The 25,921-nt window shown below is 45.7% G+C and overlaps 1 protein-coding gene across 1 annotated transcript in view; it reads left to right on the top strand.

The window, feature by feature from the left end:
* Positions 1–16,671, top strand: part of ASH2L (ASH2 like, histone lysine methyltransferase complex subunit) — a 41,022-nt gene extending 24,351 nt beyond the window's left edge. The window contains exons 10-16 of the mRNA XM_069766859.1: positions 1,081–1,298; positions 1,503–1,670; positions 2,276–2,469; positions 2,553–2,645; positions 10,791–10,889; positions 10,980–11,039; positions 15,491–16,671. Of these exons, the coding sequence (XP_069622960.1) occupies positions 1,081–1,298; positions 1,503–1,670; positions 2,276–2,469; positions 2,553–2,645; positions 10,791–10,889; positions 10,980–11,039; positions 15,491–15,598 (940 nt within the window). The 3' untranslated portion in view covers positions 15,599–16,671. The remainder of the gene's footprint in view (positions 1–1,080; positions 1,299–1,502; positions 1,671–2,275; positions 2,470–2,552; positions 2,646–10,790; positions 10,890–10,979; positions 11,040–15,490) is intronic.
* Positions 16,672–25,921: the final 9,250 nt, after the last annotated feature.

Genomic DNA, 25,921 nt, shown 5'->3' with positions numbered 1-25,921 from the left:
CCGCTGATGCTGAATTATGTTGCAGCAGCAGGCCATTCACTAGTGTCTCCAGATTTCCACGCCTGACACATGCTCAGTGTTATGAGCATGTGTCAGGCATGTTATTATGCATGGTGCTGGTTTGTGAGCACAAACCCCACTACAGGTTTTCGGGCTCTCCTGTCTGCCTCTTGGTTTCTACTTCTAACATTTTGTTGCTAAAAATGCATTCAAGGTCATTTTGTAGGACTCTACCAGTTCTCCTACTATTCCCCTTTCCCCAAAGGAGCAGATACCGGTCCTGCTGCTGGGTTAAAGGGGTTGTCTGACCGTAGGCTACAAGTCTGCAGTAAGTCTATCTGACTGTAAACTTGTGAATCTTCACATCGCAAGAATTTTCCAGCATCGGAAGTGGTGGTAGACCGCAGATATGCAATTTACATACTTCCGGCCACATTTTCAATAGGTGCTTCCAGCCTCACTCGATACACATGCATAGAGTGAGGTCACGCTCATCTAGTCTGCATGTGTGCAAATCACATACTTGTGATCATGTGCCCACCATTCCTGGCACTGGAGAATCCTCATGATGTGAAGATTCAGAAGTTTGCAGTCACATTGACTGCAGACTTGTAGCCTGTCTAAGGCCGGACAACCCCTTTAATACCCTTCTACTGCCCTGGCTTGCTCTCCTCGTGTTACAGCCTGTGTCCTGATGTACAGTATGCTCTTGAGACTGGGAAGGGAGATTGGGCAAAAAATTGTCACCACGTGTATGGATGTACAATCCTGAAAGAGCTGGACTACTGGTACAATCTGAATGGGCTGCAGGTACCACCTTGTGCTACCAGTAATAACAAAAACACTGGCAAAATGCAAAACTAGGGAATAAGGAGCGAATAATGTGGACACCACCTGTAGTACCATTCCCTTGTCTCCTGTTGTAACGCTGACTCCCAATTACTTCTGCTCCGAGCTATGCAGATTTTCATCCCTGACCTGTCACTTACTTTGGGCTATCTGTGACGTGTGAGTGCCGCCTTATCTTTTTTCGAGCAACTTTCATTACGTCTGATTAATGTGCTGTAATTCCCTTTTCAGTGATCCACTGTTTGCGGCCCAGCGCCTGCCTCCTCACGGCTACCCGTTAGAGCACCCTTTCAATAAGGATGGGTACAGATACATCCTGGCGGAGCCTGACCCACATGCACCCGACCCCGAGAAACTCGAATTGGACTGTTGGGCTGGAAAACCTATTCCAGGAGACTTGTACAGAGCCTGCCTATACGAGAGGGTGCTTCTTGCCTTGCACGACCGAGGTGAGGAGGCTTCCTGCGCAATATCCATGTCACATAATCAGACCATGACATATATTCATGTTTTCACCAGTTTTATTAATGTGACCATTTTATAGGTTTATTGTAAACTTTACCACCACTCTGCATGCTTTCCTTCTATTATGTGTCGTGAAATTATCATTGAATATATATTTCATTCTTTATTTATTTTTTTTTATTTTTCAGCTCCCCAGTTAAAGATCTCTGACGATCGCCTTACTGTTTTGGGAGAGAAGGGATATTCCATGGTGCGGGCTTCCCATGGTGTGAGGAAAGGAGCCTGGTATTTTGAGATTTTTATTGATGATATGCCGCCAGATACAGCTGCCCGACTCGGTTGGTCACAGGCTCTAGGTACGGTTTGCCTAGAAAAAGGAAGAGATCTGGGGAAATGTGCAGCATAAAGCCTCTGCTATGCATAGCACAGGCAATCGGAGGATTGCAGCATCATGTTTAAAGAAGAAAAAAAAAGTTCAAATCGCCCCCCCCCCCCCTTCCCTTTTGCCCTATTAGAAATAAAACAACAACAAAAAACACATTTGGTATCGCTATGTTCAGAAATGTCTGATCTATCAAAATATAAAGTAAATTAATGACAACAGGGAACAAAAATCTGAATGCCAGAATTAGGTTGTTTTGCTTTCCTAACATATCATAACATATCATACAATTATTAGGTTCTGTGGAAGGACGTAGATCTGGGTAATTATTATGATGGAATATAGGCTGAACTGGATGGACAAATGTCTTTTTTCAGCCTTACTAACTATGTTACTATATCATACAACATTGCAATAACGGGCGATCAAAATATCATATCTACCCCAAAATTGTGTCAATAAAAATGTCAGGGAGTAAAAAAATAAGTCTTCACCCAGCCCCAGATCCTGAAAAACTACAGCATTATGGGTCTCAGAAAATGGCGACAAATAGTGAAACTTTTTTTTTTTCGCATGTAGGTAATCTCCAGGCTCCATTAGGTTATGACAAGTTCAGCTATTCCTGGCGCAGCAAGAAAGGAACCAAATTCCATCAGTCCATTGGGAAACACTATTCTGATTCCTATGGACAGGGCGACACGCTTGGGTTTTATATCAGCCTCCCTGACAAGACTGAGACTGCTCTGGCTCTGCCTGACACATACAAAGACAAGGTAAGGAGAGACATGGCCTCCTGTGGTATGGGCAACGCAAGTCCTTCATGCACTAACATCTGCTGATCTTTCTTCTCACTCAGGCCTTAATTAAATTCAAGAGTTATCTGTATTTTGAAGAAAAGGACTTTGTAGATAAAGCAGAGAAGAATTTGAAGCAAGCCCAAAGCAGTGAGGTGAGTCTTGCATCCTGGGTGTAAGCTCCCCAATATCTTTACATCTGCACAATAAGGGGTTGTTTCTTACTGATGCACTTCCTTTTGGCAATGAGCTTATAGCAAAGGGGACTTGTTGGCTGTTAAATGTCCCACTGAATATAAAAGATTGACAGACACTCTTTGCAATGGCTCAAACTGGTCCCTAATCCCCCCCCCCCCCTCCTTCCCATCAGAGAAGTAGTCAAAACTAGACTTAATTACAGCAGTGTTTCCAAACCAAAGCGCCTTTGTAACCCCCAACCCAAGATGCTGCAAGACTCCAGATAAAAATTGTGGCAAGAGTGGAGGGCGCTAGGCAGTAGACTGCACATGGCCTTCTGTATGGCCGCTGATTTATTAATTTGCCTCAGCATCTTTAAAATGTGGAAGCAATTGGACAAATCAGTGGGGATTCGGGTAGACTTATTAGGTTTCCTGCATAGACCTCTTATAGGTGCTGTTAGATGGCGCTGGCATACAGGGTGTGTGTGTATTTACAAAAAAAAAAAAAATATGGATTTAATTTTTATTACACACATGCGCGCGCATACACCCTGGTATGTGTGTGTATAAATCATTCATGCATGCATGCATACATACATACATACATACATACATACATACATACATACATACATACATACTACAGTGCCTTGAAAGAGTATTCATATCCTGTGAGTTCTCCATTTTTGTCTAATTCCCTCCATGATGGCATACAGAATTACCTGTGCTGTTGTGGAAGGTCTTAGAAACCAAATTAACGGTAAGTGTAATTGTTTGCTTTTTGTTGTTTTTTTTTCTTCTCCCATTCTCCAAGACCGCACCATGGAGATGATTCTCCTCCCTCCCAAGGACAGGAAACCCTACGGCTTTAAAAGGCAGAGCCTTCCAGTATGCTTCAGTCCTTTCCTGTCCTTGAGGGACACCCTACAGTTCCCCGGTGCTGGCGGGGGAGAAGGAAGTCTTACTTGGGGCTGCGATCCCAGCATCAGACATCAGTCGGCATTTTCCATACAGATGTCCCTGGTGGGTGAGCAGGTGGAGCAGCAAGGAAAATAGGGGCATCTATTACGGGATCACAGCCTGGCAGGGCGCAGTGCTTTCCTGGGAGCTGGCACAATGTGTATGAATTTCCAGGGTCATGACCTGGTATGGTGCTGTGCTTCACCGGACAAGAGCAGCATGATTCAGAGGTGGGGTGCCGGGGTTTAATGCATCCCAAGCCTACCCCTGACTCGATCCAGGTTGGAACTGGGAGGAGGGGATTTGAAGGGGATAAATACCTCCCCTTGCATCAGGAGCATGCTGCAAAAAGAATTCCAGACCGAGGACAATAACTAGCCTTGAAAACCTATGGAAGCAGCCCCTCCGACCTCAGTAGTCCTGCGTCAGGTGGGGTGAGTCAGGGTTGATCCCTGTGTAATTTATCCTAAATGCCTGTGTTTTTATTATAGTAGGTCAACTCAGCTTCTTAAAGAGGTTGACACAGGGGCCCTTTCTATTTAGAGTCCTGGTGGCTTATTGCAGTTCTCATAAACCACATCCCCAGAAAACGTAAATATAGCCTTTGTCGGCACAAGGTAAAAACAAAAAGTAAAATGTCCATACAATAGTGTTGGTTAGCCCACCTGTCTAAGAGTCCAGCTTTTTGGTCCTTTTAGCAAAGGCATTCAATCCAGGAGATCTGCCAACTCCACATACACAGCACTGTGTGAGAGAACCGCCTCTCAATTTAACCAAGTGAACCTCACCCAGGGGTGGAGATATGGTGAGTATCAGTCTCTCAACTCATGAGCTGCTCATAATACATTTGTCATGGTCGATTATCCTCTCTCAGCACTTGGTGTGCTGGAGCATTTTCCTTTATTTACTAAAGCATTACTTCTAGTTTATCTCCAACCCCTTAGGTGCCCAACAGCCACCTTACATACCTCCACCCTCTGCCCAAAGTCGTGGGCTTGGCACCTTCTACCACTAGACATGGGATTCTTGGGAGGGCATCGGCATTGTCAAGTATCTCCCTGCTCTTTGTTCTACATGGAAGCTGATAACCTGCAGGGCTAGAAACATGCTGGTGACACGAGCATTTTCCCCTTTTTCTTCCTGATCCACCTGAGTGTGGCCTGATCTGATGCCAATTTATATTTTTGCCCTAAAAGATAGTCTCCACTTTATGACCAAACATTCCTTTTCTATCATGGAATAATTTTTTCTCACATACCGACCGTTTCTTACTCCGGTAGAGAACAGGTCACTCCTCTCCATGTATCTCCTGAGGAAGGACTGCTCCTAGTCCAACTTCTGAGGCATTCATTTTGAGTACAAATTCTCTCTTAAAGTCAGACGTAATCATAACTGGCTGCTTACACCAAGCTACTTTCAGTTCTTGAAAGTCTGTTTCCGCCTCTGACATCCATTTGGCCATGACTGATTTTTGTCCCCTTGAGGTCGGTCAGGGGTGCGGCCTTCATGGCAAAGTTGGGAATGAATTTCCTGTAGTATCCCACAGGGCTGTGGAGTCGGTAAGCCAAACCTCTGACTTCTCAATTTCCATGACTCCAACTCTGGTATCCCACAATGCACAGAAAGGCCCTAATTTGCTTCTTTGAGAATGGTTTTGGTCAGTTCTGGATCCACTTTATTGATCTGGCGTTTGATTTCGCCTCTACCTACTACTTAAAGGGACACTGTCACCTGAATTTGGAGGGAACAATCTTCAGCCATGGAGGCGGGGTTTTTGGGTGTTTGATTCACCCTTTCCTTACCCGCTGGCTGCATGCTGGCTGCAATATTGGATTGAAGTTCATTCTCTGTCCTCCATAGTACACGCCTGCGCAGGGCAAGATTACCTTGTGCAGGCATGTACTACGGAGGACAGAAAATGAACTTTAATCCAATATTGCAGCCAGCATGCAGTCAGCGGGTAAGGAAAGGGTGAATCAAAAACCCCAAAACCCCGCTTCCATGGCTGAAGATTGTTCCCTCCAAATTCAGGTGACAGTGTCCCTTTAACCAAGGTATTTGGCCTTCGCTTTCCTCATCACACATTTTTTTGGAGATTTAAAGAGAACCTCGCCTTCCTGAGTGCATCAAACACTGCCTGGACCTTTTCCAGACTCCTTACTCAATTCGGGCTAAAGATTGACATCATCCATGTATGCCGTAGCGTAGTTCTTGTCTGGTGCGAGGATCCGCTTCATGGCCCTCTGAAAGGTGGCAGGAGCTCCCTGCAGGCTGTATGGCATCCAGATAAATTGTGAACATGTAATCCCTTAAAATATTTTTTATCTCCAAATCTCTTAATATACACTGATCTCTGTGTGACAAACACTCAAAGAATTGATTGCTCTAATCTTTTATGCAAATCTACAGAATTTAAACCATGCATAATATCATAGACCCAAATAACAACAACATCTTTGAGCAACATAAACCTAGAAAATGCCTACAAGGTACCTACATATACCCTGAATAGTTCCTACCTGTTTTTAATACCTGTCTATAACAGGGTTGGGAGGGAAAGATGGGACGTCGCCGCTAAGTGTGGGTGCCATAAATAATCTCTTCATAGGGTACCAACCTCCATTATCAGCTATAGGCGTCAGTATAGGGACATATCCGACATCTGGAAGTTTAGCTCTATAGTTTTCCTTCTATTAAATATCCAAATTTATCACATAGTGAAACCCTTGAGGGTATTTTATATCTCTCATGCTGAGAAGAAGGCTATTATCTTTTTATTACTTCATATTCTCTGCGAGGCCATTACTTTATAATTATACCCTAATATAGATCACATCTGTGACATTCTGTATCTGTTTTCCTGCCTGCCTAGAGTAAGGGACACCCAGGGAAGATGGGGCCAGCTGCCAGTGAGTGGGGGCGCTAAAAATCATACTCTCTAGGGTGCCAACCTTTACAGACAGTAGGAACTATTCAGGGTATAGGTAGGGATCTTGTAGGCATTAATGTTGCTAAAAGATGTTATTTGGGTGTATGCTATTATACATGGTTTGCTGCTCTGTAGATTGCTCTAATCTTTTATGCAATCAATTCTTTTTGAGTGTTTGTCACACTGGGTTCCAATTTATATTTTAAGGGATTTTATGTTCACAAATCGCTACTTATTCCCCTGTCTTTCAGATATTATTTTGTAAAGCATCCTGACATATTGGAAGCAACAGTTAGGTATAAAGAAAGCCGCCTTCTCCTTGGCTTCTTTTGAAATGGGGACTCGCCAGTATACCTTTTATTATTAGATCCAAGGCTGCTGTGTATCTTGCCGTCCCAAGTCTCTCGATCAGCTTATCGACCTGCGGCATCTGATATGCAGCGAACTTGGAGATTTCATTCAACTTCCGATAATCCATACCGAGTCTTCATTCACCAGGTTTTGGGACAAGGACAATCTGGTTAGACCATTTGCTCCTTAATGACTCAAAGATTTGGCATATGCTCCACCTCCTTGGAGATCAGTTCTCGGCAGGCCTATGGAATTCGGTAGGGCTTTGAATTCACCTGCTGTATACCCCGGCAAATCTGAGAACAGGTCCTGGTTCTGCTACAGCAATTCCCAACATTGCTGTTTTTGGTTCTTCGACAGTGTTTTGGCTACTGTGATGTCTTCAGTTGTCCCCTTCTGGCTTAACAAACAAATATGGAATTTCAATGGGGTCCCTGTCTTGCCAAGCCTTGGTTGGTAGCGGTACTAGGGGATATCTGAAGTGAGAGCTCGTATCTGGCAGGTGGGACAAGACTTGCAATACCTTAGGATTTCCCGGTGACATCCGGACCAATAGTACCTCTGCATGAGCCGTTCTTGAGTTTTGTCCACCCCCAGATGGCCACCCAAGACTTGTGAATGGGCCATGGCCAATACCCTCTGTCTATAGGATCCTGGTACCAACAATTATTCCACTATCTTCTCCCTCACCTTAGTAACCCTGTATGATAAGTCTCCACTCAACGGGAAATAGAGAAACCTGGTGTCAGCCCTAGCTCCTGTGCAATTACGTTTTATAACTTACTTTATTGAATGCTTCTTTTAGGCTACGTTCACATTTGCGTTGTGCGGGGCTGCGTCGGCGACGCACCACAAAACGCATGCTAAAACGCTGCGTTTTGCGACGCATGCGTCCTTTTTTGCTGAAAAATGGACGCAAAAAAAAATGCAACTTGCTGCGTCCTCTGCGCCCTACGCTTGCGGCCAAAAAAACGCATGCGTCGCAAAACGCAGCACAACGCATGTCCATGCGCCCCCATGTTAAATATAGGGGCGCATGACGCGTGCGTCGCCGCGGGTGCGCCCGACGCAACCGCGCAAAACGCTAATGTGAACGTAGCCTTACACTTTGGATCCCTATGTTGGGTGAACCAAAACTTTTCTTCAGTCACCCCTATATCAGGAATGTCGGTCTCAGAGAATACTACCTCCCCATCTCCCACCATTACATAGAAGGGAAACCCATCCGACTCTGGGGTTGGTGAGTCGTCTTTAGGGCAACCATGTTTCTTACCCGAGCAATCAAGGTCTCCGCCCCTCCCCCAAAATACCCAAAACACAAAATCCTGGCATATGATAATTGGGTGCAATAAATCCTGGACCATGCCGACCTCATGGGACTCCCTCAATATCCACTTTGGCCACTGAATAGTCTTTAGGAGTCCTGTAAATGCAGCGGATGTCCACCTTCGTCCCAGAGATCAATTGAAGAGGGAGTGTGACTCACGAGGGTCACCAAACTCCAAGTCAAAGCCAGTCATTTGCAGACCATTCACTTTTACCGAACCTGCTTGGGGCCCCTCACAGGGTGGACACTCCACACTGCAAGTTGGATATGCATAGAATGAACACTGGCTTCCCATGCTACAGTCTATTTGCTCAGTGGTCAGGGAACAGTGGGCAGCTATATGACCTGGGCCATGACATCTCCAGCAAATTGAATCCCTTGATGAGACCCTTGGCATGACCTCCGTCTCCACTCTGGACGCCCCACCCTCCTTTTTCACCTCCGCTACCCCATATGGAGTGGGTTGTCTCCCCAAGAAACGAGTCAACTCCCTGATACCTTATCGACCAGTCTGACCAAGTCAATGACGTTTCGGGTATCTCCCTGGGCAACCCAAGTCTGCATTGGGCTCAGAATGGCGTTCACGAACTTGTCCATTACAACGCTCTCCACAATCTGCGTGGGGGTAGAAGACTCTGGCTGCAACCACTTTGTGATCTTCTGCACCTCGTCAAACATTTTGTGAGCGAGTACTTGAATACAAGAACCAAGCTTAGTACAATGATCAATTGTATCGCATGAACCTACAACTCCCAGTAAGTCCTTAACAATGGTAATGAGATACTGGGAGTTATTAACAGCCATCAGACTGCGGACCGGACAGGAACCACATGATGAGAATTACTCCGTATCGGGAAAATAAAAATTTACATCCACGTACCTGTCTCTTCATCTATACCTTGTCTAGATGCATTGATGACTTTTTACATCCACAGCTGTTCTCTGCAGACCCCCCCTTCTGAGGTCTTTTGAGTTACACCCCAACACAGTGCCCTAAAAAGTGTTCTTAAAATGCCGTCTGCATAAAAATGTATATCCATATTACGACCTAAATAACTAAGCCTCCTATGGTATATGACCTCCACACCATCCGCCATTATTAGCTATAATCGCCACACCATCCGCCCTTATGAACCATGGCCTATACCATGGCTGTCCCCTCTTTAATTTACATTACACTTTTCTAGATTTCCATTCTGTCCCTTCTATATTGTGCCTCCATTTCACACTTTCTGCTCTCCATATCCATTCTGTGCCCCCTCTTCAAACTGTTACCACTCCTCACACAGTCCCCCTACACAGTATGATGGTCACCACATACTGTATTATATCCACTACAAGCCGCTAATATATAGTATGGTCACCACAACAGATATGTACACTCTAGTCCTCTATATATAGTATGAAGTCCAACCACAAACCCCCATAAATAGTATACTGTCCAAAACTGCCCCCATGTATACTGTGATGGCTCACACAGCACTCCAGACAGTACTATGGCCCACAAACAGCACCTCAAACCGTATGCTATTCACCGCAGACCCCAGTATAATGTCCTCCACAGCTCCATCTGAACTATGGTTACCATAGCTCCTCATGGTTTGCTGAAGCACATCCCCCTCATTTTATGCTGCCCACGCACAGCCTCTCATTTTATTCACCCAGCAGCACAGACCCTCATCTTGTTCCCCCCCATATGCACAGACTTTTGTTATTCCCCCCCACCTGCACAGCCCAACATTTTATGCCCCACTGCACAGTAACGTAGGAATTTAAAAATAAAAACCAAAAACCTTTGTACTCGCTTAATCCAGGCTCCCATGCACCGTCCCCCCTTCTATGAAGTGCCGCAGTGGATGGTGTACTGACGTCACACCAGCCAGCTTCCCCTGTTTGCGTCTTCTACAACAAGGCAAAGTCCGGAAGTAACATGCGTCTAGCTTGAGATCCCAGCGGAGCAGGGCAGATTACAGCTCCTGTCCCGGGTGGCGCCAACATGAATTGTATTTGCGTCTGACAGACGTGAGTACACTTAAGTGCAGGGAGCGACGGCCGGGGCGCGGGAGAGAGGGGTGAGCGGTGTCTGTGATCGATACCGCTCATCCATGTGCCCAAGCCCCAGCGGTCACTGTGCTTAATGTGGGTGTAATGTGGAAAAGTTTGCATGGTATGAAGACTTATTTCAAGGCACTGGATAGGTAGATATCTAGTTCCCAGATTTGCTGCCAAGATGGCACCGCATCAGATATAACATCCAGAAAGCTTATATCCCTCCTGATGGGTAAGAGGTGGAGTTAACGTTAACAAAGTGTTTTATAGCAACTTAAAACTGAGAAATCCTATATAATGCAAGTGGCTGCAGCAGGAGCCTCCCCCTCTGGCCTGTACTACCCCCTCCCCCCCTTTTCTACTTTTTCTTGTACGTCATTTTAAAACAGCTTGTCTCCACCACTTACTCAGTGGTGGTGACATGACCTCTAGTTCACTTTTATTTCTATTCCTTCAGTTTAGCTCTGTGATTTACTCTACTAACACTTTTTTTTTCTTTATGCAGATCATCTTTTATAAGAATGGGGCCAGTCAAGGAGTGGCCTATAAAGATGTTTTTGAAGGTGTCTATTACCCAGCTATATCCCTCTACAAAGGCTGCCAAGTAAGTATATAGTGAATTCGGCTTTGCTTTTGATTTTAATTAAAAATATTGTATTCTGACTTGCTTGATATTTTTTTTTTTTTTTTATAGGTTTCTGTTAATTTTGGACCTCATTTTAAGTATCCACCGAAGAATCAGTCTTTCCGTCCTGTGAGTATTTAATGGGGGCCTGTGCTAAGGGTCTTAGTCCAACTTTCTAGGCTTTGTTTGCAGAGCATATAGGCTATGTGCACACATTGCGGATTAGGGTGTAGAATTTTCCGCACAAAATCCGCATCTCCTGGCATAAAGCGCAGATGCGAATTTTGTGTGGTTTTGATGCGGAATTAATACGGATTTTTGCGGTTTTTACCACTGCGGATTTCTATAATGGAAGGGTGCAGAAACGCTGCTGTTCTGCACAAAAGTAGTGACATGCGCTTCTTTTCAATCTGCAGTGGATTCAGTGCAGATTTTTCCGCACCATTAGCGCAGATTTTTTTTCCCTATTGATTTACATTGTACTGTAAATCACTGTGCGGAACTGCAGCGTTTCTTAGCGGAAAAATCACCTGCGGATCTGCACAAATTCCGCATCCTGTGTACACAGCCTAAGCCTTTTATATATGACAGCTATCCTGGGCATCTGCGTTTGTTTGCAGACGTGCATCTGCTCGTCCCAGAGGGGCAGTGTGCTCAGGAGATCTCACTATGTTTTAAGAGATGTATAAAAATATACAGTACTGTGCAAAAGTCTTAGCCAGGTGTGGAAAAAGCTGCTGCAAACTATGGATTCTGTCAGGTACAGAAGTTTATTTTTTTTATCAATTATCAAATTGCCAGGGGAATGTATAAGAAAAATCTAAAGCAAATCAAATTTGGCTTCAAAAGAGCATCAAAGCAACAATTCTTCTAGATACACATCCACACAATTTTTGAAGGCTCTCAGCAGGGAGGTAGTTCTAAACATCTTGGAGAACCAACCACAGATCTTCTATCAATGTCCCTTGTTCTAATCCCTCTGTCTCTTCTGTCTCTTCATATAATCGTAGAACGCTATGTGATATTGAAATCAGGGCTCTGTGAGGTCGTATCAACACTTCCAGGATGATGGAAAGGCAAATATGCCACCGCCTGTGGCATCAGAGAGCGCACAGTTTGATCCTGTGGCTCATCCATGCCGCAACCAGAGTTGTTAATCTTCAGGAGAGCACTCCCTTGACCTCAGGAAGCATTTGCACTGCGTACATCTATCATCTTTAAGAATATTTGAAGTTTTAAAGGAAAACAGATTTTCTCCTACGCCTCGTTGGGGGACACAGGACCATGGGTGTATGCTGCTGCCACTAGGAGGACACTAAGTGAATATAGAAAGATTAACTCCTCCTCTGCAGTATACACCCTCCTGCTGGCTCTAAGTGAACCAGTTCTTGCTTAGTGTACAGTTTGGTCCAGAAATATTTGGACAGTGAGACAAGTTTTGCCATTTCTGCTGTTTACCAAAACATATTCAAGTTGCAGTTACATAATCAATATTGGCTTACAGTGTAGACTCAGCTTTAAATTGAGTGTATTCCCATTCTAATTTGGTGTTTAGGAATTACAGCTCTTTATGTATCTGCCTCTCTTTTAGGCCATGTTCACAGTGCGTTTTTTACTGCGGAACCGCAGCGGTTTTGCCGCTGCGGTTCCGCAGCTGTTTTCCATGCAGGGTACATTACACTGTACCCTATGGAAAACAGGAACCACTGTGCACATGATCCTGAAATTCTAAAAAAAAAAACGCACTGAATTGCTGCGGTAAAAAAGAAGTACCATGTCACTTCTTTTTGTGAAACTGCAGCGGTTCTGCACCCATTGACCTCCATTGTGAGGTCAAACCCGCAGTGAAACCCGCAGATGAAAAAAATATCTGCGGGTTTTACTGCGGTTTGTGGTGCAGAACCGCTGCAGTGTGGCTGCCCCCCGTGCCCCAATCCCACCCACCCCCCCCCCCCCCCACATGCTCCGATGCCACCCCCCGTGCTCCGACGCCCCCCCGTGCACCCATCTCCCCCCCTATACTTACCCGGCCTCCCGGTGTCCGTCCGTCCGTCTTCTCCCTGGGCGCTGCCATCTTCCAAAATGGCTGGCGCATGCGCAGTGCGCCCGCCGAATCTGCCGGCCGGCAGATTCGTTCCAAAGTGCATTTTGATCACTGAGATAGATTATATCTCAGTGATCAAAATAAAAAAAATAGCAAATGACCCCCCCCCCCCCATTTTGTCACCCCCATAGGTAGGGACAATAAAAAAAATAAAGAATTTTTTTTTTTTTTTTTCCCACTAAGGTTAGAATAGGGTTAGGGGTAGGGTTAGGGTTAGGGGTAGGGTTAGGGTATTTTCAGCCATTAACCCTAAACTTCCTAGAAAACACACAGAGACTCTGCATAGAAAACTGCACTAAAAAACGCATCAAAAAACGCATCAAAAAACACACCAAAAACGCACCAAAAAAGCACCAAAAAAAAGGACCTGCGTTTTCTGCCAAGAGCTGCGGTTTTTAGTGCAGAAAAAAAGGATGGAAATCAGGAACGTGTGAACATAGCCTTAAGGGACCAAAAGTGATTGGTGAATGATCTCAAAAGCTCTTTAAAGGGACTCTGTCACCTGAATTTGGCGGGACTGGTTTTGGGTCATATGGGCGGAGTTTTTGGGTGTTTGATTCACCCTTTCCTTACCCGCTGGCTGCATGCTGGCTGCAATATTGGATTGAAGTTCATTCTCTGTCCTCCATAGTACACGCCTGCGCAAGGAAAGATTACCTTGTGCAGGCATGTACTACGGAAGACAGAGAATGAACTTCAATCCAATATTGCAGCCAGCATGCAGCCAGCAGGTAAGGAAAGGGTGAATCAAACACCCGAAAACTCCACCCATATGACCCAAAACCAGTCCCGCCAAATTCAGGTGACAGGTTCCCTTTAATGAGCTGCATGGGCTTTTCCCTAGCCATCATCAATTAAACAGTTAGAAGGTCTGGAGCTGATTCCAGGAGTGGCATTTGGAAGCTGTTGCTGTGAACCCACAACATGCGTTCAAAGGAGGTCTCAATGAAAGAGAAACAGACCATAATTAGGATGAGAAAAAAAAAATAGGGAAATAACAGAAGTGTTAGGAGTGGCCGAATTAACCGTTTGGTACATTCTGCAAAAAAAAAAAATAACGCATTGATGAGCTTGGGAACGCAAAGAGGCCTGAATCTCCACAAAAGACAACAGTGGTGTAGGATTTCAGAATCCTTTCCATGGTGAAGAAAACACTTCACAACATCTACTCAAGTGAAGAACACTCTCCAGGATGTAGTTGCTTCAGTATCTAAGTCTACCATAAAGATCAGACTTCATGAGACCAAATACAGAGGGATCACCTCAAGGCGAAGAAGGAAAGAAAGGCTACATTAGAGCTTACCAAAAAACCATCTAACGAAGCTGCCCAATTCTGAAAAAGCATTCTATGGACAGATGAAACAAAGACTAAAATCAACCTGTACCAGAATGATGGAAAGAAGAAAGTATGGAGAAGGCTTGGAATGGCTCATTATCCAGCGCACAGCACATCCTCTGTAACACATGGTGGGGCAGTGTGATGGCGCAGTCATGAATGGCTTCCCATAGCACAGAGTCACTAGTATTTATTGATGATGTGACTGAAGACAGAAGCTGCCGGATGAATTCTGCAGTGTACGCCCTGCTCAGATGCAATCAAATGCTGTAAGGCAGAATGGACGACGCCTCACAGGACAGATGGACAATGACCCAAAATATACTGCGAAAGCAACCAAAGAAGAAAAAAAGTGGAATATTATGCAATGGCCAACTCTTCACCAGATCTCAACCCCATCGAGCAGCATTTCATATGCTTAAGACAAAACTGAGCCAAATTTTACAATTCACTGTCACTTTATGAGGAAATAACTCTGGAACGCTTCAATGGATCCCACTGATTCTGAGTTTGGTTTTTTTCTGTGACATATTATAGTTCATGATGGTGGATTTCTTTGATATGATTTGCGTTTATTGGTGCAGGAAAAAAACTAAAATTTGTCAAATTTTAGAATTTTCAAGCTTTTCTTTCTTATGCCCTCAAATCCGAGCCATGTCACACAAAACATTTAATACATATCGTTTCCCACATATCTACTTTACATCAGAACAATTTTGGAAACATAATTGTTTTTTGTTGTCGCTGTTAGGAAGATTTAAGGGTTAAAAGTTAACTAGCCTTTGTTTTTTTTTTTCTTTTTCTTTTTTGGATCACATTGCATTTGAAGTGACTTTAAGGGGTCTATATGGCTGAGTACCCAAAAGCGACACCATTCTAAAAACTGAGCCTATATGCTCAATTGAGCAGATGTCTGAGTGACAGGACAACCTCCACCCCATACAAATTAAATGCTCGTTCGAAATTGGCGTGTTCAGTTGGCATTCAACTAGTGTGCACGGCCACCTTCAGACCATTTTTTTTTTCCAAGAGGATTAATCTAATGGTTTTCTCTGCTTATGTTTCTAATCTTTTAAAAAAAAATGTTGATTATCAAAGAAATGTCAATATATTTATCCGTTTGTCTTTAAATCCCTACAGATGAGTGACATGGCCTGGAAGGCGATTGTGGAGCACACGTTATCGGATGTTCTTTACCATGTAGAAACTGAAGTTGACGGCAGAAAGAGTCCTCCATGGGAGCCTTAATATTAGTTTTTTGTTTGTAGGTTGTTTTTTTGTTTTGGTTTTTTTGTTAGCTCTCCCCTCCTCTCCTCTTTTCCAAATAGATTATTCGCTGCATAATGAAAATATACTTTGTGTATCAATACATCTCAGTTTTCAAGATCTCTGCTTGCTGTTTTTTAAAGGGGTTGTCCGACCTTTGGCTACAACTCTAAACTCTGCGATTGAAAACTCATGAATCCTCACATCGCACATGCTGTGAAGATTCTCCTGTGCCGGCGGGGGTGAGTGCATACATGTGGGCACATGCCGACTAGATGTGCACAAGTGTACTGAGCAAAGCTGGAGACGTCTAGTTGAAATGTGGCTGGAAGTATGCAAATCACATCCTTGTGGCCGTGTGACTGCCCACTCCCGGTACTGAAGAATCTGCGCACTGTGAGGATTCACTTGTAACCTAAGACTGGCAATACCTTTAAGTGCAAACTTTTGTTTGCTTTTAAGTGGAACAATCTGTCTTGGTTGTGTGATGGACACGATCCTCGGCCTCTTCTAGAGTTCTGCCATGTGTCTAGGACTAGAAGTAGACAATGCAGATTTCTGTTCACTGCAGAGAAAATCACAAGATATTGGTACAAAAAGTATGTTTTGGAAAAAAAATTTAAGTTTTTCCTTTATACATTGAAAAATCCTAATTTCCCGGAACAGTAATAACAAACTGATTATTGGGGATCCCATTGATCCCAAGAATGGGTTTGGTGAACACCTTTAATTTAATTCCATCATTACGGGGTTATTTTACGGGTGCTTACTGATTTGTCAGAAAGTTGGATGTGTGGCCAAATTTATTTCTTTTTAAGCAGATTTGTGCAATGCATCACCCAAGTGTTCATATCCACCCATATTTTATGTTTGATAAAGTCTTATCCTACAGTAAGGACTGCAAATGTCTGTCCATTCGCCACAATTTGGCAAAGTATTAAATGCTTCCTGGTCACCAAGGGTTGCCTTGTGCGTCCTGAATCTTGTGGTTCGCTCAGATGTAAAAAATATTACTTGTTTCTTTTTAAATAAAATCCTTTTTTTATTATTTACAATAGCGTGTGTATTTGCAAAGTGTCCAGAACAGATCTCCTAGCGGAGGGAGAGAGCGAGGCCGGGCGTGACCAATCAGCGATATTGGCACGAGATTTAAACACCGCTTCGCATGGTCTGTCATGTGGTCCCTTGGGAAAATTAATTGCCCACCCTTGCCCAATACAGGGGCATAGCTGGAGGGGACTCTTTGGAATATGGGCACTAATTAATGGGGCTGGTACCAAAAAGCCACTCTGCATTTCTCAGGATCTGTACTAAATTTGCCCCCATGTGAAGAAACGCTTAGCCAAGACTCTGCGTAAGAGCTTATCCTTTACAAGATCTGTCTCTTTATTTGCCCCTGCCCCCCCCCTACTTGGATCCTAATAGGGGTTTGATTATTCTAAAAAAACATATATAATATTGTTATAAGAAAAATATATACAAAAAAAGACAAATCTAGAGCAAAAGTCCGCAACGAATCAGCTTTAGGTGGTGGCTCTCTAGCTTAGGATCCCCAATTAACCATATACTCCCCTAGGACACCAGGGAAAATAAAACTCACAATAAAAGTTGTATAGTTTCTATATAGTCTCCCCGTGTTATGGGCTGGAGGGTCTTTTATGTACTCATCTCCCCACCTCAATAATTATTTTAAAAAAAACATTGAAAGGTTAAAAAAAAGGAATATATGTGTCTGCAGTGCTTCTGCGACATGGTGGCATATGTTGGAGCTATAGCAATATGTAGGGGTACAATGCACACATAGATCGGGGGGCAGCATGCAGCACGGCCATAAATTGACCACCTTATTCACATACCTGGAGTTCAGGGTTTGACCGAACAGATCATTCTGTAGGATGTTGGGGGAAGTGTGGAAAGCCTCGTGAAAATGAGAAAGGATGGTGTTACAGAACTGGCGGAGAGTATGAAACTGCATTTCTTTCACGCTTCATTGGGGGACACCGGTAACCATAGGTGTATGCTGCTGTCGCTAGGAGGCTGACACTATGCAAATAAAGAAAAATAACTCCTCCCTGGCAGTATACACCCTCCGACAGGCAACTCAGTTTTTGTTAAGGCTACTTTCACACTAGCGTCGTTTGGCCTCCGTCGCAATGCGTCGTTTTGGAGAAAAAATGCATCCTGCAAAGTTGCCCACAGGATGCGTTTTTTCTCCATAGACTTTCATTTGCGACGGATTGCCATACATTGCATCCGTCGAGCGACGGATGCGTCGTGTTTTTGCAGTCCGTCGGGACAAAAAACGTTGCATGCAACTTTTTTTGTCTGTCGTTTCCACTTTTTCCGACCGCGCATGCGCGGCCGGAACTCCGCCCCCTCCTCCCCCTGACCTTACAATGGGGCAGCGGATGCATTGTAAAACTGCATCCGCTGCCCCCGTTGTTCATTTTCTTCAGTTTGCGTCAGTACGTCGGGCCGACGCATGGCGACAGCCTCGTACCGACGCTAGTGTGAAAGTAGCCTAAGTGTCTGTAGGAGGCGGACCTGGATCTAACACCAGATCCGCATTTCTTTTTCTTTCAGGGATTGCGTGTGTTTATTCATCTTTTTCCTTTTTCAGATATACTTCTGGGGGTTACAGGGTGCAGTTCTTCTCACCTTGATTCCCCGCATTAAGCGACCGAGAGAGCAGTGTGGTATTGCACCCTCTCGGATCCGCTGTGCAGGACTTTGTTTCATGTCACCCTGAGGTGTTCATGTTTACTTTCGGTGGCCAGTCCTTGCCTCTTCCCCCATCCCTCTAGGAGTGGGCTGAGAGGAAGACTGTGGTCACCGGCGGTGACCTCCCCCCTTTTAAGGGGTTGATGCCGTCTTCTGCGCCGGTTTATATACTGCGGGGAGGAGGACCACATCTCCCAGGACCCTTTCTGCCATCAAGGGATCCTGATGCGTTCTTCATCTTCAGGTAGGAAGATCTTCAAGCAGCACCCTCCCAGTCCCTGCATCGTCGCAATCACCATGCAGGGTCGCTTAACTTTATTATCCAGCAGCACTCGCCGCTGCAGGGGCGCTCTGTTACCGGGCTAGGGGATTCGAAGGCCATCGGGCGCTCTTTTATTTAATTCTCGCTCCTCTTTCCTCGCAGCGCACCTTTTCCACCATATTCCTTTCCAGCAAGTCTCTGCCCCGGGAGGCCGCGCCCCTTCTTCCTCGTTCCCAGCTCTGGACACACCTCGCAGCCCAGCGCTGGTATTGGCTGCGTTCCGGCTGGGCACACCCCCTTTTCCCTGCTGGCTTATCGGGCCAGCCCCACTGTTTGGCGCGTTCTCTGCACGAGCAGACGCTCGCAACCTGCGCTTTCCCGGCCAGCTGCCTCCAACTGTAGGAAAAAGTGGGCTTCAGGCCAAACGTCGCCTTTCTGTACGTCCTGCAGTCTTTCCATCATGTCCGTCTCTCAGGAGGCCCATAATGCTCGGGATGAGTGCACTCCCCCGGAGTGGGCTGTTGCGATGTCTCGGACTTGAATAAGTGTCAGTCCCTGGTTCAGGTACTAGAACGTATTCCACTACTGCCATCAGTGCCACGAACGCTTCTCACAGCAATTCACTCGCACCTGTCCAATACCCTCACAGGGGCAGACTTGAGAAAAGAACCAGAAAGTGTTTTCTGTCTAGTTCTTCATCCACTTCTCCGGATCCAACTGCGTCAGCCGGAATACCGCTCTCTACCCGTTCCCCCTCTTCGCAGGCAGACGTCGGGTCAGATGTATCCTCTGTCGGATTCTGACTCAGATGCAGATCAGACTTCCGCAACGCATGATATGGTTGACGGCCTTATCTCAGCTATTATTCAAATGCTTGAGCTTGAGGAAGAGGCAGCTTCTCAGGACATCTCCGTTTCTTTCAAATGGATGAAGCGTCCTTCTAGAGTTTTTCCCAATCATAAGGAATTTGATAACACTATGTCTAGACACTGGGAACACCCTGGTAAACGTTTTTCATGGAGGAAACATTTAGACATTTTATTCCCGTTTGCTGGAGACCTTGTTAGCAAATGGTCCGAATCTCCTAAGGTAGATCCACTTGTCTAGATTATGCTCCCAGACAGTGCTGTGCATTCCTGATGCGGCGTCTCTAAAGGACCCCACGGACAGACAAATTGAGGCTCTAACCAAATCAGCTTTTGAAGCTTCTGGTACCTCTCTCTGCCCCAATTTCGCCTCTACCTGGTTGGTGAAAGCGGTGTCGGCCTGGGCCAAAACCCTACGCAGAGGCATTGTAGCTTCGGCTCCCGCACAGGAGCTAGCGGATTTAGCAGCTCAGATTTTACTGGCTGGAATGTACCTTCTGGATGCGGCTGCTTGCTCAGCAAGGCCAACAGCAATATTGCCGCCATTCGCTGTGTCCTCTGGCTGAAGGCGTGGAAGCAGATCCCGCTTCCAAAAAAACCCTCACAGGTTTGCCTGTCAAGGGATCCACGCTCTTTGGAGCGCAGCTAGACCAAATGATCTCGGACGCCGGGGGCGGTAAGAGCACTTCTCTTCCGCAAACTAAGACCCCATTCCTTTCCCCCTTTCGCTCCTTCGCCTCCTCAGGTGGTGCCTCTCAGCATGACTGGTCTTCCACTCAAAGGGACCGAAGGAAGCTTTTTTTCAGGCCTATCCCTCACTGGAGAGCTAAAGGGCGCTCCTACAAATCTTCCAGTTCTTGCGACCACAGATTTTCTTCCAAATGACTGGTCACCCCCACCTGGAAATCTTTCCAGGGTGGGAGGCAGGCTTCTTCTGTTCACAGAGCCTTGGTTTTAGGTGGTCGACGAAGCCTGGGTAAGGGAGATAGTCACATCAGGTTACAAAATATAATTTTCATCGCCCCCAGGAAGATGTTTCTTTTTTTTCCCTCCCATGTCCCAGAGCTTTTTCAGGCGGTCAATTCTCATCTCGCCTCAGGGGTAATCCCAGTACCTTCCAACCAGGGGTTTTCCAGTTTTTACTTAGCCATTTGTAGTTCCGAAAAAAGAGCGCTCTCTTTGTCCGATTTTGGACCTCAAACGGTTGAACCGACACCTCCGGATTCGGCACTTCAAGGTGGAGTCCTTGCGCTCGGTTATCGCCTCCATGGAACCGGGAGAATTTCTGTGCTCTGGACATTCGGGATGCGTATCTGCACATTCCGATTTGTGTTCAGCATCAGAGGTTCCTTTGTTTCACAATCCAGGGCCAACATTACCAATTCACGGCTCTTCCTTTCGGCTTGGCATCCGCCCCCAAAGACTTTACGAAGGTAATGGCGGCAGTCATGATCATCCTTCGGTCGAAGGGGATTCTCGTAATGCCCTTTCTCAATGATCTCGTAAAGGGTCCGTCTCGCCGCAACTGCGGTCATAGTCTCCAGATCACTCTGGACATGTTAACCCGCCTCGGTTCGATAATCAACAAACAAAAGTCCACCTTGATTACGACCCAGCGTCTACAGTCATGGCCAAAATTTTTGAGAATAAGACAAATATTAATTTTTCCAAAGTCTACTGCTTCATTTTTTCTACTGGCAATTTGCATATACTATACTAGTTAAAAATGACATAACCCGACACACATAGACAAACATGTAAAATACCAACAGTTGGTCAAACAGTTTTCCAAGAAAAATCGCAAAGAAAAAACGGTACTTAAAGCAGAAAAAAATCAAAGTTAAAAACTGCTTTTCCTGCTAGCATATCCCTACCCAGGGCTCCAGAAACACAGCTGAAGGAGGGTATATACAATAATGCTGCTCTTTGTACCTATGTGCTTTTGCTCAGAAGTATGACCTCAAAACAATATCAACTGCATCTGCAAAAGTCACAAACAGTGCACCACATAGTATGGAACAGTCTAACCCGTTCTTGAAGAAGCCATACACAGGGTGCACGCCACCACTCGGTCATTCAGGAGGTTTCAGAAAATTCAGTATCACACTCCATAGACCATCTCTTGCTCAGGACCACCTCCCTACGCGTTTCATTCCGGGAAAAGGAACTCATCAGGGGATCTGAAGGTCAGGTAGCGGTCTGTATGATGGAATACCCAGCCATCAATACTTTCTCTCCTGGGTGGAAACTACAGCGACATTTCTCAGATATCAAGCTAATATGTCCTCTCCTTAATTACCTGCTGAGCCATCACCAATCGGCAAACAGCATCCGGCGCTCAGCAGGTGTGGATTAATTAATTACCCTTAACGCATGAGGCCCGAGGTTCACCGCCCGCATGTGACACGTGCATACTCAATGTCCACATGTTTCTGGCACTCACCTCTAAGCTGCATGTGTATTCATTGATGGCGTTTCAGTGGGGAATACCGCATGTCACCATGTGGAACGCACGCTCCAGGCCTACCGGCGCCGGGTCTGATGACTTCCGGTTACAACACATCCGGTTACTTCACCGCTGAGCGGCTCCCCACATGTACGAGTGTTATATTGGAATGCTCTTTTTGTTTATAATATAATAGGTTGGACACCATTTTTATTATTGCGACAGAATGAGTTGTTTTCATTCATTAGGGATGGCGAGCGCACAGAGAGTTATAGGAGGGGGGACACAAGTATTGTGGTCCCGTTCTCGTACAGCACTGTATGCGGTGAGGTAACACCTTATCTATATATGCGGTGTGGTTTCGCCGTCACATTACATGAGCATATGCATTGGCCCCCTAGATAGAAGGGGTTCTAATTATATCTGCGGTGCTTTTTTCACGCCGCTAGTGCATGCCCAGTGGCTCGTGCGGTGTGTGTGAGTGATAGAGCATGGATGCCTGCGATATGTATGGGCTTCCATGTCGCACCGCTCACGCATGCGCAGTAGACTCTGTGAAGTGTAGCTCTCGCACATGTGGGGAGCCGCTCAGCGGTGAAGTAACCGGATGTGTTGTAACCGGAAGTCATCAGACCCGGCGCCGGTAGGCCTGGAGCGTGCGTTCCACATGGTGACATGCGGTATTCCCCACTGAAACGCCATCAATGAATACACATGCAGCTTAGAGGTGAGTGCCAGAAACATGTGGACATTGAGTATGCACGTGTCACATGCGGGCGGTGAACCTCGGGCCTCATGCGTTAAGGGTAATTAATTAATCCACACCTGCTGAGCGCCGGATGCTGTTTGCTGATTGGTGATGGCTCAGCAGGTAATTAAGGAGAGGACATATTAGCTTGATATCTGAGAGATGTCGCTGTAGTTTCCACCCAGGAGAGAAAGTATTGATGGCTGGGTATTCCATCATACAGACTGCTACCTGACCTTCAGATCCCCTGATGAGTTCCTTTTCCCGGAATGAAACGCGTAGGGAGGTGGTCCTGAGCAAGAGATGGTCTATGGAGTGTGATACTGAATTTTCTGAAACCTCCTGAATGACCGAGTGGTGGCGTGCACCCTGTGTATGGCTTCTTCAAGAACGGGTGAGACTGTTCCATACTATGTGGTGCACTGTTTGAGACTTTTGCAGATGCAGTTGATGATATTGTTTTGAGGTCATACTTCTGAGCAAAAGCACATAGGTACAAAGAGCAGCATTATTGTATATACCCTCCTTCAGCTGTGTTTCTGGAGCCCTGGGTAGGGATATGCTAGCAGGAAAAGCAGTTTTTAACTTTGATTTTTTTCTGCTTTAAGTACCGTTTTTTCTTTGCGATTTTTCTTGGATAACTGTTTGACCAACTGTTGGTATTTTACATGTTTGTCTGTGTGTCGGGTTATGTCATTTTTAACTAGTATAATAATTGTTAGGTTTTACGTCCCCTTATTTTGCTATTTATATTTTTGGGCACCCTTGGCTTGTATAAGTATTGTGGTTGGCCTCCACCATTTTGCTTATTTTTCAATTTGCATATACTCCTGAATGTCAGAGTGATCAGTTTAACAGCAATTACTGTACTTGCAAAGTCAATATTTGCCCAGAAAATTAACTTTAACCCCAAAACACATTTCAACATCATTGCAGTCCTGCCTTAAAAGGAGCAGCTAACATCGTTTTAGTGATTGATCGATTAACACAGGTGTGGGTGTTGATGAGGACAGGGCTGGTGATCAATCAGTCATGATTAAGTAAGAATGACATCACTGGACACTTTAAAAGGAGGCTGGTGCTTGGTATCATTGTTTCTCTTCAGTTAACCATGGTTATCTCTAAAGAAACACGTGCAGCCATCATTGAACTGCACAAAAATGGCCTAACAGGGAAGAGTATCGCAGCTACAAAGATTGCACCTCAGTCAACAATCTATCGCAGCATCAAGAACTTCAAGGAGAGAGCTTCCATTGTTGTCAAAAAGTCTCCAGGGCGCCCAAGAAAGACCAGCAAGCGCCAGGACCGTATCTTAAAACTGTTTCAGCTGCGGGATCGGACTACCAGCAGTGCCGAGCTTGCTCAGGAATGGCAGCAGGCTGGTGTGAGTGCTTCTGCACGCACTGTGAGGCGGAGACTCTTTGAGCAAGGCCTGGTTTCAAGGAGGGCAGCAAAGAAGCCACTTCTCTCCAGAAAAAACATCAGGGACCGACTGATATTCTGCAAAAGGTACAGGGAGTGGACTGCTGAGGACAGGGGCAAAGTCATTTTCTCTGAATCCCCTTTTCGATTGTTTGGGACATCTGGAAAACAGCTTATTCGGAGAAGAAGAGGTGAGCGCTACCACCAGTCTTGTCTCATGCCAACTGTAAAGCATCCTGAAACCATTCATGTGTGGGGTTGCTTCTCAGCCAAGGGAATCGGCTCACTCACAGTCTTGCCTAAAAACACAGCCATGAATAAAGAATTTTACCAGATTGTCCTCCAAGAGCAACTTCTCCCAACCGTCCAAGAGCAGTTTGGCGCCCAACAATGCCTTTTTCAGCATGATGGAGCACCTTGCCATAAAGCAAAGGTGATAACTAAATGGCTCATGGAACAAAACAGAGATTTTGGGTCCATGCCCTGGAAACTCCCCAGATCTTAATCCCATTGAGAACTTGTGGTCAATCATCAAGAGACGGGTGGACAAACAAAAACCAACAAATTCTGGCAAAATGCAAGCATTGATTATGCAAGAATGGACTGCTATCAGTCAGGATTTGGTCCAGAAGGTGATTGAGAGCATGCCAGGGAGAATTGCAGAGGTCTTGAAGAAGGGTCAACACTGCAAATATTGACTTGCTGCATTAACTCATTCTAACTGTCAATATAACCAATTGGTACTCATAATATGATTGCAATTATATTTCTGTATGTGATATAAACATCAGACAAACACTAATAAAAACCAAAGGGCAGCAGATCATGTGAAAATATAATTTTGGTGTCATTCTCAAAAATTTTGGCCATGACTGTAGAATTCCTGGGCATGGAATTCTACACCATTCAGGCTTAGGTCTTCCTCCCAAGGGAGAAATTCCTCTGTTCGGAGGGCTATCAAAGTCTTAAAGCGTCCTACCCTTCTACCTCTATGGCTCAGCATGAGGGTTCTGGGCAAGATGGTCGCTTCCATGGAAGCGGTCCCTTATGCTCAGTTCCACTCGCCCTCTCCAGCTGGCCCTTGTCAGTTTGGGACAGGAATCCACTCTGCTTAGACTGCCCAGTTCGCCTCCCTCTCGATGTGAGACAGTGTCTCACTTGGTGGATGCTATCCACTTCCATTCTGCACGGGAGATCGTTCTCACCCTCCGCTGGCAGTCTCCAGGGGTGGGGTGCGGCCTTTCTCCACCTCACAGCCCACGGGCGTTGGACTGCTCAAGAGGCACGCCTCCTGATCAATCTCTAGGAAATCAGGGCTATTTTTCTAGCCCTCTGCTGGCAGCCTCTCTCGGGAAAACCAGTCCGCATTCAGTCAGACAACGCCACAGCTGTGGCTTACATAAACCATCAGGGAGGGACTCGCAGCAAGCAAGTCATGACGGAGGTGGCAAAAATTCTGCAGTGGGCGAAAAACCACGTTCCCTCCATATCAGCTGTCCACATCCCAGGGGTGGACAATTTGGAAGCCGACTTTCTCAGCCATCAGGGGCTCATGTCAGGCGAGTGGGCTCTTCTCCCCGCTGTCTTCAACCAGAGTTGCCAAAGGTGGGGCGTGCCGGACATCGACCTAATGGCCTCCCGAGGAAACCACAAGGTTTCCCAGTACGTATCCAGATCCCGGGATCCGAGGGCCGTCGGCTGCGACGCTCTCGTGATCTCGTGGGCCCAGTTTCAGATGCCTTACCTGTTCCCACCTCTTCCCTTGCTTCTAAGGGTCGTAAAGAAGATAGAGGGGTTCCCGTTCTCTTAGTAGCTCCAGATTGGTCCCGTAGGGCCTGGT

This window comes from Ranitomeya imitator, chromosome 4 (assembly GCF_032444005.1).
Source record: "Ranitomeya imitator isolate aRanImi1 chromosome 4, aRanImi1.pri, whole genome shotgun sequence".
In the NCBI taxonomy this organism is placed as follows: Eukaryota; Metazoa; Chordata; class Amphibia; order Anura; family Dendrobatidae; genus Ranitomeya; species Ranitomeya imitator.
The sequence above is the reverse complement of the archived record's forward strand: the minus strand, read 5'-3'. Positions and strand labels throughout refer to the sequence as shown.